This window comes from Carlito syrichta, unplaced genomic scaffold (genome assembly GCF_000164805.1).
Source record: "Carlito syrichta isolate Samal-C Ts95f unplaced genomic scaffold, Tarsius_syrichta-2.0.1 Scaffold302431, whole genome shotgun sequence".
NCBI classification, from domain to species: domain Eukaryota; kingdom Metazoa; phylum Chordata; class Mammalia; order Primates; family Tarsiidae; genus Carlito; species Carlito syrichta.
Genome location: NW_007246527.1, coordinates 677,429 through 693,349, shown reverse-complemented (window position 1 = coordinate 693,349; position 15,921 = coordinate 677,429). Strand labels below are relative to the sequence as shown.

The following is a 15,921-nucleotide window of genomic DNA, read 5'->3' as shown; positions in this document are numbered from 1 at the left end:
CACATAATGTGGTTATTACTTTAATATTTTTAATTTGCAGTTTTCACTAACATTCAGATCTACCTAACCATTTTAACAGCTACACATTGCATTTTATGAAAATGTTAAAATTTAACAAATGACTACACATTTATATAATTGTGAGTTTTAGCTATGTTAGTGATGTTGTTGCCTCTGTTATAAACAATGCTGCAGTGATCATCTATCTCCAAGTATTTTTGCAAAGATATATATGCTGTAAATCACTAGTAGTAAAAATGCTGAGAGACTGTATAAATGTTTAATTTAGATTTTTAAATTCCCAAATTGCTCTCCAAAATAATTTATACTTCTACCAACAAAACAACAAAGAAAAGGGCTATTTCCAACACCCATACAAATACTCAATATCATCAATTTTTTTAATTTCTGCCAGTCGATAGTTGAAAAATATAATTGTTTTAATTTTTATTTAGCTGTACACTAAAAAGACCATCTTTTCATACATGATTTTGCCCCTAGCAAAATTTTTTTAAAACTGGACTCGTTTATCCAGAAGCATAAATGGATAAGAACAGGAAATACTTAAAAAGTAAAGATAAGCATATTGTTTTCAAACTATAGAAAATCAAAAAATCCTGAAAGAAGCCTGAAAGGAAAAAAGAAAAAAAACACCTCATCTACAGACGAGGAAAGATAACTATGTTCAACTTTTCCTCAGAAACCACGTGAGGAGGAAAAGAGTAGAGAGAGAGTGCTGATAGAAAAAAATTCCTCCTGGGCTCGGTGGCTCAGCCTGTAATCCCACGCTTTGGGAGGCCGAAGTGAGTGAATTGCCTGAGCCCAAGGGTTCAAGACCCGCCTGGGCAACTTGGCGAGACCTCATCTCTACAATAAATCAAAAAATTAGCCGGGCGTGGTAATGCGCGCCTGTAGTTCTAGCTACTTGGAAGGCTGAGGCGGAAGGATCGCCGGAGCCCAGCAGGTCGAGGCTGCGGTGGCCGGGAGCGGCCACTGCACTCCAGTCTGGGCGACTGAGTGAGACTCCAACTCAAAAAATAAAATAAAATAAAATAAAATAAAATAGAAAAATATTCCAACCAACCTAGAATTCTGTACCTTGCAAAATTACCCTTCAAAAATGAAGGAGAAATAAACTTCTCAGAAGAACAAAAATTGAGGGATTCTGTTGTCAGTAAACCTGAGAAATATTAAAAAAAACAAAAAAAAAAGCTCCTTAGAAAGAAAGAATATAGGCCAGCAACTTGAATCTTCATAAGGAAAAGCACTGAAGAATAATGAATATATTTTTTTTAAAAAACTTTTATTTTTCTCATCCTTAATTGATCTAACACATAACAGTGTGTTCAAAAAAAATAGCAACAATATATTTGATTATGTATGTTTATGTACATATCTTATGTGCCTACATATGTAAGCTTATATATAAATTAAGTGAATGGCACAACGATACAAGGGACAGGAGGGAAAAACCATGATTATTTTGAAAGTAAACTTAGTTGTAAATGTTTATTGCAAACTCTAGGACAATCACTAGAAAAGGCAGAAGATAATAAGGAAGAATATTATGCTCATATTATAAACTACAAAAAGCAAAAAGCAGGACCCTGGTGCAGGAACAGATAATGAAATAAAAAATACATAACAAAAATATTTAGAAATAGACCTAAGTACTACAAAAATGTATCATCTGTTAAAAAAATTTCATCTTAAATCAAGGGGGAAAGGATAGATTATTAAATAAAAGCTATATTTGAACTAAGTATTAGCATGACAAAAGTAAGATTTCTACCTTATATCACACAATAAAGCAAATTTCAAATAAATTTCTTAAACTATAAATATAAAATTATTACAATAAAATATTTATGGGAAGAGTAGGGTGCATTGGCACATGCCTATAGTTTGAGCTACCCAGGAGGTTGAGGCAGGAAAGTTCCTTGAGGCCAGGAGTTTGAGGCTGCAGTGAGCTATGATCACCCCTGTGAATAGCCACTGCACTCCAGCCTGAGCAACACGGCAAGACTCTGTCTCAAAATGAATACATAAATAAAATATTTACATAAAAATGTTTGTTACTCTTGAGGTAGGAAATACCTTTCTTAACATGGCCCAGAACCCTAGAAAAACATCGACAGATTTGACTAAATGAAAACACAAGCCTACTAAACCAGATACCATAAGCAAAGCTAAAAAGTAAACCAAAAAATTGAAATGTTATTTTCAAGATGTTTAACAGACAACAGGCATGTATTCATCATATATAAAGCACTCTAAAAATAAATTCAAAATGATTAAGTTAAAAGCAAAGTAGAATATAAATAAGGAACTCACAGAAGATAAACAAGTAAATAGACATAAAAAGATATTCAACTAAGAATCAAGAAAATGCAAATTAAAACATTATTTTTTGCATATCAGTTTGTGATACAGGTTTAAAAAAATTGTATCCATTGCTTGCCCAAGCTTTAGAGAAACAGGAACTTCAATACTTTCTTTCCACACTGTCTTACTGTAATACATGAATTCTTTTTAGAGTATTACACAACAACTAGTTAACCTATTAAAATTTTAACTATTATATTCTCAATATGGCATTTTCACTTAATCCTTAAAGGACTGAAGAAAAATCTTATACCTTGTCTTCAGATTAAAATTTCATCTTTTTTTAACTATTTAGTTTTACAGGTTCAAGTTTTAATGTCAAAGAGTTATATTTCTATAAAAAGTTTAAGTCCTACAAGTAAGTAACTGGTACATTTTTTTGTTTTTTTTAGAGTTGTAGTCTCACTCTGTCGCCCAGACTGGAGTGCAGTGGCCGCTCCCGGCCACCGCAGCCTCGACCTGCTGGGCTCCGGTGATCCTTCCACCTCAGCCTTCCAAGTAGCTGGAATTACAGGCATGCGCTACCATGCCCGGCTGATTTTTTGATTTATTGTAGAGATGAGGTCTCGCTGCCCAGGCGGGTCTCGAACCCGCGGGCTCAGGCAATCCACTCACCTCAGCCTCCCAAAGGCGCGGGATTACAGGCTGAGCCACCGAGCCCAGCTACTGGTAAATTTTATAGTTAACTTCTCCTACCACCTTGGTCTACCTAATGACTCTCCAATATACACATAGAAAATCTTAACCAATATTCAACCAATTATTAAATATTGGTTAATATTTAACCAATAATTATTATTTAAATAAATATTTAACCAATAATTAGTTAATAATTTAACTAATTATTTAACCAATATACACATAGGAAATCTTAAGCAGTTGTCAAAAGCAAAATGCATTCATAAAAGAAAAAAATGTACAAATATATTAACTATTTTACCTAAAGCTCATAAAAAACAAAATAATTTTTGTGCTGATGCTGAAATGCTGCAAGTTGAAGAATATAAACAAGAAAAGGTCATATCATGCCATACTTACTACTTCTAATCTGTTATCCTATGAGTAAAATGTCCCGACGAGGTACTTCCAAGTCAAATATATCTTATTAATTATATTCTATGGTCAACTTTATACTAATATTTGTTGCTGTTATTATTTTCATTTTAGCTCCTATATGCAACACAATATGGTAGACACTTTATAGGAATTATCCCTAATGTCATTCTGAAAGACAGCAATTATTAGTCCCATTTTATAAATAGGGCTCTGGCTCACAGAAGTTACAAAATGAACCTAAAATTTCACATACAGTTAGTGAGCAAACTGGAGTTTGAACCCATAGCCAAAGCCCACGTTCCTTCCATAATACCATATCATTTCCTCACCTCTAATTAAATAAAGGCCAAACACACTAGTTTAAAAATAAATAAATAAATAAATTTAAAGCATTTCCTTTCTATAAAATCTCAAAATGTACTGCCAACAGTAATTTATTTCTGAAATAACCAGTATAGAATAATCAGAACTTTCTTTTTCTGTTTTAAAACACATATGGTGAAATTTGATATAAAACTACAATATGTGATAACATATATTTTTTCTTCTATAAACAACAACAAAAGAAAACAAACCTGTGTGGTCTTTCCAGACCCAGTTTCTCCTACAATCAAAACTACTTTATTTTCCTTAATTATTTTAACAATTTCTTCTTGTTTCTCAAATACTGGTAAAGATTGCCTGAAAGAATCAAATTCGGATTCTCCTCTTTTCACTGGAATCTGAGGTATGCCATTGTTGAGTCGCCCACTTGTCTTGCTCATTTCCCGGTTTTCTTTGAAAATGAATATAAGAACAAAAAGTGTATGATCTAAATTTTAAAAGGAGTGTTACAAACAAACACGTTGTTTTTTGCTGAGCCTGGAACTACATGATAAAAGAGATAAGTAATCTCTAATGTGATTTATTTCAAGTGTTTCTTCTTATCTATTCAGTCTGCATAAAGTTAGCAGGCAATGTCTCAACTGCTGTACTCCTACACATACTATTTTTATAACATATGCTACAAATTTCAGTATCAATTAGAAAGAAAATCTCTCATAGTTCTGGTTCATAATGTTTAAAAATGAATGAAAGTTAATCATTCAATGACCATTAAAAACAAAACAATCTTGATAATCTAAAGATCGATTTTCAGGCCAGGCATAGTGGCTCACATCTGCAAATCCAGCACTTTGGGAGGCTGAGGCAGGAGGATCACTTGAGGCCAGGAGTTCAAGACCAGCCTGGGCAACATAGCAGACCTTGTCTCTTAAAAATAATCAAAAAAATTAGCTGGGCATGGTGACGCACATCTATAGTCCCAGCTACTTGGGAGGCTGAGGCAGAAGTATCATGTGAGCCCAGGAAGCTGAGGCTGCATGTGCGTGATCATGCCACTGCACTCCAGCCTGGCTCTGACTCAAATAAATAAATGATTTTTAGGCTTGGTATAAGTTTCTATCAATAATGTTACAAAAAATTTAAATTTTATAGTAGAAAACTATGCATTATACTTATGTTACATATTATACAACACAAAAAATTACAAAAAAACTACCATATATACGCTTAAAGTTATCTACATAAAGTTAAGTGATCAAGTAGAATAATGTGCATAAATATAAGGTCCTAAGCGTAAAACATTTCCTAATGGAGTATTTTACCCAACATTCATATTTAACTAAACAGGTAAAAATAAATAGGCATGAAGTGTTTTATGATCCTCACATAGTTGAAAATATTTTTGTGTGCCTATCTTTAAAGTTTAAGTTCTTTTCTTCTACAATATCTATCCTAAAATAAATAAAAATAAAGCTTAAGTTCTTTGATGTCTAAGGCTACTTATTTTCTATATTCTGTCATCCTACTCCAACAGACAATTATAATAATGCAAATTTTATTACTACAGGCAATAAAATAGTTTTCTCACTAGGGAAGTAATCTGTCCAAATAGCAAAATTACAACTTTATTTTATAATCTAAATATAATATTTATCTACCTTTGAGCAATTTAAAGTACTGAAGACTCTGTGCAGTCTCTTACCAGAACTAAAGCTCCAATTCAAAATCTCACTCATTAGTGCATCATGGCAGTTTAATATAGGAAAGTTCAGACCTTATAGTCAAATCCCAGCTATGCAGTTTATCTACTGGTATACTGGCCTTGAACAAATTATTTAACTATTCAAAGCTTCAGTTTCACCTGTGAAATAGGGGAAATTCTTACCTTGCAAGGGGTGCTACAAAGCCCCATATAAAGGGTTTAATATACTGTCTACCACATAATAAATGCTCAATAAATGGTAGCTATTATTATAACACCAAAAAAAAAAACTTGGTTCAACTCCCTGACATGCCTTAATACTGCATTTTGTTCCAAATTTTCACAACTCTTAATCATTTCTAACAAACTATTCAAATTGAGAAATCTTGTTTCATCTCAGTTTTCAAAAATAAATCTAAAATGGAAAAAGAACAGTCATCAAATAATAGGGTAAACAAGGAAGCTCCCCATAAAATACATACCAGCTTCAACTGCAAACACATTTCCTCTTTCTGTTTTAGGCAGAAGTTCAGTACGCTCTTTATTGGTGACAGGAAATCTCTGAATTAGGCTCCTAACAGCATGTTTTGTATTATGAGTCAAATTACAGGTCATCATTGCATGAGCTGTTTCTGATCCATCTTTCTTCTTCACAGTTAGGTATCTATTTGCTCCCTTTCTGAATATTAATAAAAATCATTTATTAACTATATATATAGTCAACTTATTCACATGTTTACCTACTTAGGAAATACGTCTCAAGCAAAACATTGAAAAAAAAATCAAAATACTTTGGGATAAGATGCTAAAAGCCCCCAAAAATTCAATAGAGAGGCTTGGGCTAAGGTGGCCATAAGACTATTTTCAATTAAAACTTCAAAGTATTACAAATCCAATTTAACATCAGCTAAAAAGGCTTACTGACCCCGTAAGTATTAAAGTTTGTCTTTAGCAGACTTCATGGTAGATGAAACATCACCAGTCAATATATGCTGGGAAGCATACAGAGGGAAAGAAATAATCTGAACAATAGAAGCTAAAAATAATAATGAAAAAGTATGGTTCACCATTCAGACTAATATGTCCCACTGAATGTTTCCACCATATGTTGGTAATGTCACACTCCCATGAAAACCTGTTAAGGGAGCCAAGTTTAGTGGCTGAACCAAAAAAGCATAAATCAGCATTACTGATAACTATTTTCACAGACACATTTTTTTAATGAAAAATTTTTCAATACTTCTACCCTTCAATTATAAGGTAATGATGATTTATAACTATTCACCTTATTTGCTGTAGATATATTTGTTTCTTCAGTTGGCTCAGGACTGAGAATATTTTTCATGACTTTTGTGATCCAGAAATACTACATAAATCATTATATACATAGGAAGTTCCCAAATGTTTTTTAAATGATCTAAGAATACATGCCTATACTCTAGCAGTATAGTACTGGTTAAGAAGAGCTCAGATTCGGCTGGGTTCAGTGGCTCAGCCTGTAATCCCAGCACTTTGGGAGGCTGAAGCAAGTGGACTGCCTGAGCCCACAGGTTCGAAACCAGCCCAGGCAACTTGGCGAGACCTCGTCTCTACAATAGAAATCAAAAAATTAGCCAGGCATGGTAGCACGTACCTATAGTTGTGGCTACTTGGAAGGCTGAGGCAGAAGGATTGCTGGAGCCCAGCAGGTCAACGCTGGTGTGGCTGTGAGTATGCCACTGCATTCCAGCCTGGGCAACAGAGTGAGACCCCAACTCAAAAAAAAAAAAAAAAGAGCTCAGGCTCCAAAGGCTAACAGACTTGGGTCTGAATTCCACTGCCACCACTTACTAGCTATGGGACCATAAGCAATATTTAATGGCTCTGAGTCTAAGACAATAATAATACCTACCTCAAAGGATTATTCATATTACTAAGTAAGATAACACATGTAAAGTGCAGTAGCTGCCAGAGTAGAATCTGAATAAACTGAAACTGTTATTATAGTTATATTCAGAAAAAATATAATTTTTTAAATTTTAAACAATATTCAAAATATTTCATAAAATGTTTGACCACTTGTTAATGTCACTATCACACTATAGAAATGAGCAGCACAGTCACAAATACCACAAAAATTGCATGCATAATTTTATAATTATCCTAAACTTACAATAGATGTAAATTTTGTCAATAATATCTTCACCATAAGAATGGCATTAAACTGGTGATTAACCTATATAGTTTTAGCATACGAGTCTTCTAAGTAAGGCTTTCAATTTATCAAGATTTTTAATTTCTGGAAACTCCTTACTGAACGTTTCAGTGAATCATAAGCTTTCTATGCCATCATCTACTTCTTAACAAGTAATTAGTAATGCTTAAAATGATGTTATACAGATGAAATAGTTAAAATTTAACCTGATCCAGAAATTTTAGTTATTTCCATGATAAATCAAAATTATTGAATACTAGATATGTTCTCTGTAGTAGGTTCTTTTCCCATGGACCTTTCTGAAACTCCACAACAGTCATTATAGACGCAATCATTCATCCCCTTCTATGTAGTTCACTTCATAGAATTTTAATGACAAAATGCAGGTAACACACTGAAACGAGCACCAGAGCAAAAGTCAGGAGGCTAGTGTTAAGCCAATAATAATCTTCCAACTAGTTAAACAATCAAAAATAAATCATTTTACTTCTCTAACACTGTATACTGGTTAACTAAAAACAACATACACAATTCATTTTTAAGAACTCCAAGATGCTTTAATTTTCTAAAAAATTATCTCAGAAAGGTTTTGCTATATCTCATCTTTAACTTTTTTATTCATTCATTCAACCATTCATCATATATTAACTGAAACCTACTATATGCCAGGCACTATACGGTAGAAGCTAGGATTACAAAGCTGAATAAAATATACTCTTTCTTCAACAAGCTCACAACTAAAATAATGGGTCAGATTGAAACCTTGCTAACATAGGTTGTCTAATATAGCATTTATGTATAAAAATAACATAAAATAAGCAGGTGGGAGTATCTAGCCATTACCATTTAAAATTTGCTGAATCCGTTTGAACATGGATGGAAGGACAGAACAATAACATTAACTTGATAGTTTTTATGTTTTAGTAAAAGATTCTACTTGTGGCTACTACTGCTCATTCCTACCACATTCAGCCCAAAGTGAGTTATATATCATACCAGGATTAATAAAGTTTTTGGTAAAATATTCAACTCGTTGTGTGGATGGAAACACTCAATATAGTAGAGATTTGTAATACTATGTATACTAGCACACTAATCTCCTCATCATGCTTTTATTCCAAGGTAACTGAAACTATGCTTTGATAAAAAAACTTAAGAATTCCCTTTGCAAAGCAAAAATTAACTAAAAGCTAGCTGCACATGTGGAAGAGATGCTAGCTAAGTGAAATTCACAATAATATTTTAATAAAATACAAACCCCATGTGCAATTTTTAAGTATAAAAGTAAATATAATAAAATTACATATAAAAATATAATAACTTTAGCTAGGCACAGTGGTTCATGCCGGTAATACCAGCACTTTGGGAGGCAAAGGCAGGAAGACTGCCTAAGCCCAGGGGTTGGAGACCAGCCTGGGCAACTTGGTGAGTCCTCCTCTCCACATTAAATTAAAAAAAAAAAAAATTAGCCAAGAGGGTGAAGCCGGGCTCGGTGGCTCAGCCTGTAATCCCATGCCTTTGGGAGGCTGAGGTGAGTGGATTGCCTGAGCCCGTGGGTTCGAGACCCACCTGGGCAACTTGGTGAGTCCTCATCTCTACAATAAATCAAAAATTAGCCGGGCATGGTAGCACGCGCCTGTAGTTCCAGCTACTTGGAAGGCTGAGGCGGAAGGATCGCCAGAGTCCAGCAGGTCGAGGCTGCGGTGGCTGGGAGCGGCCACTGCACTCCAGTCTGGGTGACAGAGTGAGGCTCCAACTCAAAAAAAAAAAAAAAGAGTGGTGGCATGCACCTGTAGTTCTGGCTACTTGGAAGGCTGAAGGAGAAGGATCACTTAGGCCCAGCAGGTCAAGGCTACAGTGAACCATGATCCCGCCACTGCACTCTGGCTGGGCGACAGAATGAGGCTGACTCAAAAAAAATAAAAGAATAACTTCTAACTTTCAAAGAATTAAAGTAACCAATGCATGCTACAATGAAGTTCTGGCATTTACTATTAAATGGCTTCTTTTTAAAAGAAAAAAATGATGATATAACCAACTTTGATACAATTTTAATATCAATTAAACAATTTACAAAGCGTTACTGAATATTTCACTCAAATATAACCATCTGCCTCAATATTTTTTACTTGCCAAATCTGAGAACAGTTAAAAGATCAGCTAAAGAACCAAAATCTGAAATGACTACTTAAAAAGCTCATAACCAACAGGGAGCTAATGTCTCTTAAAAGTAACAGACATTCACTTGACGCTGACTAAAAACTTAATTTCATATCTTCTTAATTTATACTTCTATTGGGCAAACAGATGCAAAGATCTAGCTCCAAACCATCTTCTCCCCAATAATGTATTATAGAAACACACATTTATTAAAGTTTGCATCATATTAATCTATATTCTTATGATTACCTAAAAACTGATAAGCCAATTAGTTAACTTTGTGTTATCACTAAATTGAGCACAGTAGCTTTCATGTCACAGTCACTATGTCTATAGTAAGTTTCTTTTTCTGCTCTTAAAGAACCATAAGTAACTTGGAGGTGAGGCATCTAATATTTCTGATCTAATTTCTCACAGCACTTAGTACACTGCTATGAACTGTGAATATCAAAAAATAATTAGTTAAACGTCAACTGTGTTCAAATACTGATTCTGTCACTTGCTAGCTGTGTGATCTTGGGAAAATCACTTAACATCTCTAGGCTTAATTGCCTCATCTGTTATACAGGTACCAGATATTAGTAACAGAATCAACCTTATAAAACTGTTGTTAGAATTAAATGATAATCCATTAAAGCACCTAACACACACAAAATAGCACTTAATAAATGTTAGCTCTTGCCTCCAGAAGGAACACAGCCCTGCCAACCTTAATTTTAGCCCATGGGACCTATATTGTTGGACTTCTGACCTCCAGAACTGTAAAACAATAAACTCATGTTGTTTTAGCCACTTAAAAAAAAAAATTAGCTTAGCTTTGTTATTGGACACAGGCAATTTCTTTTTCCAGGATGTCCAAAAATTCACTAAGAATTCATTACCTTAAAACTGCCTTTCCTATTTTAGCTGAAGGAAAAGAGGGAGAATATGAAATGCAATCTTCCAAGACAGGAGGCAAGAGAGGCAGAAACCTAAATCTGACAAGTTTCCTTGTAGGTTGGTGCCTTCTGGTCAGGGTGAATAGAATAATTTGGTACCTATTAAGCAGTGACCTAAGTAGTCACGGAATAAGAAACTTGTACTTGGAAAACTACTTTCGGGCCATTGCCTTGCTAAGGTATGGGCCATGTGCTTTTGAGCTATGGCCAGGCCATGTTTTCTTAAACTTTGACCCCCCTTCCGTAACTTGGAGAGGTGAATCTCCTCTTTCTCTCTCTCTTTCTCTACTTTTAAATAAACTATATTCTCTAATTTAAAAAAAAAGAAAAACCTACTTTCATATACTCTGTATTTTTTCATTCCCAATTTTTATCAAAGTTCATTCTATAACTTCCATTTTGTCTAACTTGGGCTAAAAAAAATAAGAAAGGGATTTTGTTTTCTTTTCTTTTTTGACTTGGAGTCTCACTCCGTCGCTCAGGCTGGAGTGCAGTGGCACACTCACAGCCACCCCAATGTCAACCTGCTGGGCTCCAGCAATCCTTCCGCCTCAGCCTTCCAAATAGCCAGTACAGGCACGTGCTACCACACCTGGCTGGGGATTTTGTTTTCACTGTGAACAAGCCAAAGACTAAGGAAAGTGTACTCTTAGGACCAACACACAGTGACCTCAGTTAAGGGAAAAAGTAAACTATAATGATGTGAAATGTTTGGTATGTGAAACCTCACCAAAATTTCAAAGACAACATTAGGATATACTAAAGATCACAAAATAGGGCTATCACTCCAAGAAAAATGTTCTCTCAAAAAGAGAAACAATTATAAAAAATAATCAAAATAGAAGTAAATACAACTTTTAGAAGAAGATGAAAAACAAAATCCATCACAAATGGTTTCATTTTTAAAGAAATTATAACATCAAAAAAGAAAAACTGACCAGAAAAAAATTGTAAATTATCACAAAAAGTCTGGAATCTGTTTTTTAAAATCTTACAAAAAAACCAAAATGAACTACAGAATTTTAACCCAAGCAAACAGATTAACCCCTTTATACTTTACATGTAAGAAAACAGGTTTTCAAAGTGAAGAGATGTAAACAAAGCTGGAGACTGAGGGACTAAACAGCATCTAGGCTTTCTGCCCTTTATTCCACACCAAGTGGCTTCTTAAATGTGTACTAAGGAACTATAATACCAGGCACACATGCGTGTGCATGCGTGCACACCCACACACCCACACACACACACACAAACTTGCTAAGTCAATTAAGTTAATGCTAGGAGGTTTTTTTTTTAATTTTTTTAATCTTTGCCAAAAGGAGAACAGAAAAGTCTGTGAAATATAAGTATAAATTCTTATACAAATGAAAAGAATGAATTTGAAAAGTACATTCAAAGTGATTTAGTTCTTTTTGTGAAAAGGAAAAAAAGCTTTTGGAAATTACAAGGGTCACTAAATAAACACAGTACAAAGTGTGCTCAAAGATGAAAAGGGGCAGGAAGGAGCTGGGATACTTCATAAGAAGAATATTTGGTTCTATGTAGCAGGGACTGGATAAATAGGCCTCGCTTCCTTTAGCATCCCTTTGTTTTCCTCTCTCTCCCTCTGGCTCGTCATTGTTTCCTCAACCCCTTTTTTGTTCCAGTAACTTCTTTACATTCTGGATCATTCCTTAGATGACTAAGCTACTGAAGAGAAGCACAGGTAGAGCTGCTTAGAATTTAAGACCCATTTAGTTCATGTAGCATAAGAAAGGGATTGGCAGTAGTACGAAACTGCCCTGGGGGAGGGGGCTGGGGGAGGGGACACTTCATCAATAAGGATATCTGATTTCAAACCAGGTGAAGTGTGGGGACTAAAGTGAGGACCAAACTTTATTTGTCTAATGACTATTTGTATACCTAACCCTGAATTGTACCCATCTTTAAAGTAAAAATAAAAATAAAAAAAATTATGTAGCTACATAACAGTACTTTTATATCAGGTATTTTCCAGTGTAGGACAAAAACAAACAGCACTGAATATTGGAAACTTTTTTTTCTAAGTTTGCAGCAACCTCACTAGGCAGCAAAATCTAATTAAATTAACATGAAGCCATCAGAAGTGTTTATCTTGGTGTGAATATTCATACACTTTCCAGCAAAAATATTAATGTGACTAATGGTGATGTTCATAACTTAATAGGGGTATTACATAACATATTGCAAATATACCCTAATACCTTCTGACACTCTGAAAAATCTTAATCTCAAATATATCTGGCCCAGGTGTTTCTGGATAAAGTATTGTGGCTCTGTGTTATATTTTTATTTTCAAGTGCAGTATTTTACCTACCTAGTGAACTATGTAATACAGGTGTGCTCAGGAATCTGACCACTGTTCCAGCACTGGCCTTAGTGATATTAAAATGTATATTCCCCTAAGCTAACTTCCCTGTCTCAGTCAGTAATATATTACTGTAGTGAGTATTCATACGCAAGATGTTCCTATATTAAGCTACTTCCATCTTAAGACCTTCCTAATATTTGTTTATTAATATATTTGCTTAATAAAGTTGTGTTTTCCCTCTTCCAATCTAAAAATAGATAAGCTGAAATTTTGTCTTTTTTTTCCCTACATCAGTGGCTCTCAACCTGGACCTTTTTGCTACCCAGGAAGCATTTGGCAACTTCCAGAGGCACTTATGGCTGTCACAGCTGGGGTTGGGAGTATTAGTGATACGCAGTAGGTAAAGACTAGGGTATACTGCTAAATGTCCTATAATACACAAAACAGAATAAAGAATTATCCAACCCAAAATGTCAACAGCACCAATATTAAGAAATCTTACTTTATAATGATCCCACCATCCTTATTCCCAAAGTGAAACAGCTCCTTGGAATTTTAGTTTTTCAATTTGATGGTTCAAATGACTTGTTCCCATTACAGACCAGTGACCCTCAAAAAAAAAACTATTTCCACCACTTTTTAAAGTAATTTCTAATCGCCAAATTCCTAACTTGATAGGAAAGGAAACAATAAACATGTGTTTTATAGCTTGTTGCAGTACACTAACAGTAAAAACAGATAAGTTCTTTAACTGTACTTACTTTTGTATATGCATTCTTCAAAAAAGAGAAATTTAGTTTCTATCAAAAACAAAAATATTTTTCTCAAGCAATCAACTCCCAACTTAACTATCTTTTTCTTACACCTTAGAATTTTACCTTTGAAGTTCAGAGTACACCACCCCAAAATATTAATATGTCATTTTAGCACAAGGATTATTTTGAGCTGAAGGCAACTGAGAAAAAGCAGACACAAAAAAAACTCTCTGCTCTCCCCCTCTTTATCTGGAAGGGTAGGACTATTCATAATCATGGAGACCACTCTAGACTCTTATCAACCCAGAGATGGCATCAGAGGAAAGTACATAACCAACGTTGCCAAAACAACCCATATCTTCCATTAGTGTCCCCATATATTTATTTATTAATACCTTCCCACAATTTGCTGCACCTATAAGTTCAAAGTCCTCCTTCTTTGTCTTGTCACTTTTTTACAAATGTATGTTCTTTATTAAGATGCTACATAAGCTCAAGTTTAGTTACTCATCAAGTTTTCCCCGTGTATGAATAATATAGGTTTTAAAAAACGTGTTAGTTTTCTCTTGTTAATCTATCTTTTATCAGTCTAATTTGTATCTACAATCAATTTATCTACACACAAGATAATTAAGAATGTAAATCTAAAACAGTAATAACTGTTTAAATGTAGTCAGAAACATTTATCCCTTTTTCGGTAAGTAATCTTTTTTTTTTTTTTTTTTTTTTTAAATAAAAAAAGCTATCAGCTTACCCTTTACTTTTAGAGACCAAACCAAGAGATTGACTCAATCGATGAATGAAGGCTCTTTCGGTACTGGTCAAAGAAGAAGGAAATTCCATTTCTATATAGAAAAAAAACAAACAAAAAAGTAGTACCATTTGTAGAGGAGCAATTTTCTTTCAAGTAATACACACAGATATAAAATACGAAAACTCGGAAAAACATACATAAATTATATATTCTGTGAAAAGTTAATCTTATATTTTATATTTCATATTCTATTTTATGTAAAGGTTGATATTAATATATTTTATTAATTCAATAGCTACTAAATGTGTACCAAAATTTTGATATTAAAAAAAAGACAGCTATGTATATAAGCTAAATGTGATAAAGGACTCTGACATTCACCAAAGACGTCTTCTCTTACTTGTGCTAGAATCTTGAGTTGGTATGACGACGGAAGAACATATTTAACTTGGTCCTTACTTGCTTATTAACACAAAGTTAATTACCTTCAATGATGAAGTATGCTCATGCATTACGAACTCTCAACATGAAATTCATAATTGCTTTTAAAACTGTACTGAATACATATTTCATTATTTCAGCCGGATTTGTTGTTACGTATTGCTGAGGCTTTACCTTCATTTAATGTAAGCTCGGCATCACCCTGCCCAGGGCGTTCCCCATTTAGGACTGTAAGCTTCCAGAGTGAGAGGTCCCTAAGTATGCCAGGTCAAAATCAGCACTCATTACGTTACCCACGACAAGCAGCTTTCTCACCCCCAGTGGTGTGAAAGACGCTAAGAATGCCAAAAGAGGTTTGATTTGAAGTGTTTAGCGTGATACTTCTAGGATTTAAACAAAGCATTAAGCCTTGCCGGTACGTCTGCTTATCGTTGGAGTTCCTTCTGCTTCTCTATTTTCAAACCTGAACGTGCTTCCTTGAAGTCACACTCCCTCTTGGAAAGTTTTTTTTAGGGGTGGGAGTTGACCGATACCTACCAAGCGGTGGCTTAGCCACCCAAGGCAGCTGGGAGACCCGGGAAATGAAAAACGTCCCCCTTGGGCGCAACCTGACCTTTCACCCCTGAACCAGGCGAGGGACCCGTAACCCCGCGGATCCGCGGGGCATCTGCGAATCTTCTCATCCCAGGCGCGGGTCCCACGTCTGAGGAACGCCCCGGCGGGCGCCCCACGTCTCCCCTCGCCCTTCCGAGGCAGCACCTTCACTCGGCAGGTCAGGGTGTGGGGGGCGCACGGGGAGCGCCAGCCGGCGGGATCCCTGTCAGGAACCTCACCTCTCTGGTCCCCGTATCGGAAGCGCTCCAGAGCGATATTGACTGCGATC

At 35.0% G+C, this 15,921-nt stretch overlaps 1 protein-coding gene across 1 annotated transcript in view; it reads right to left on the bottom strand.

Moving 5' to 3' along the window:
• The window catches only part of YTHDC2 (YTH domain containing 2), a 68,869-nt gene extending 52,954 nt beyond the window's left edge, over positions 1-15,915 (bottom strand). Inside the window, exons 1-4 of the mRNA XM_021711653.1 lie at positions 15,872-15,915; positions 14,598-14,688; positions 5,950-6,146; positions 4,017-4,216 (exon numbers count right to left, since the gene is read on the bottom strand). Coding sequence (XP_021567328.1) covers positions 4,017-4,216; positions 5,950-6,146; positions 14,598-14,686 — 486 coding nt within the window. The 5' untranslated portion in view covers positions 14,687-14,688; positions 15,872-15,915. The remainder of the gene's footprint in view (positions 1-4,016; positions 4,217-5,949; positions 6,147-14,597; positions 14,689-15,871) is intronic.
• Between the last annotated feature and the right edge of the window lie 6 nt (positions 15,916-15,921).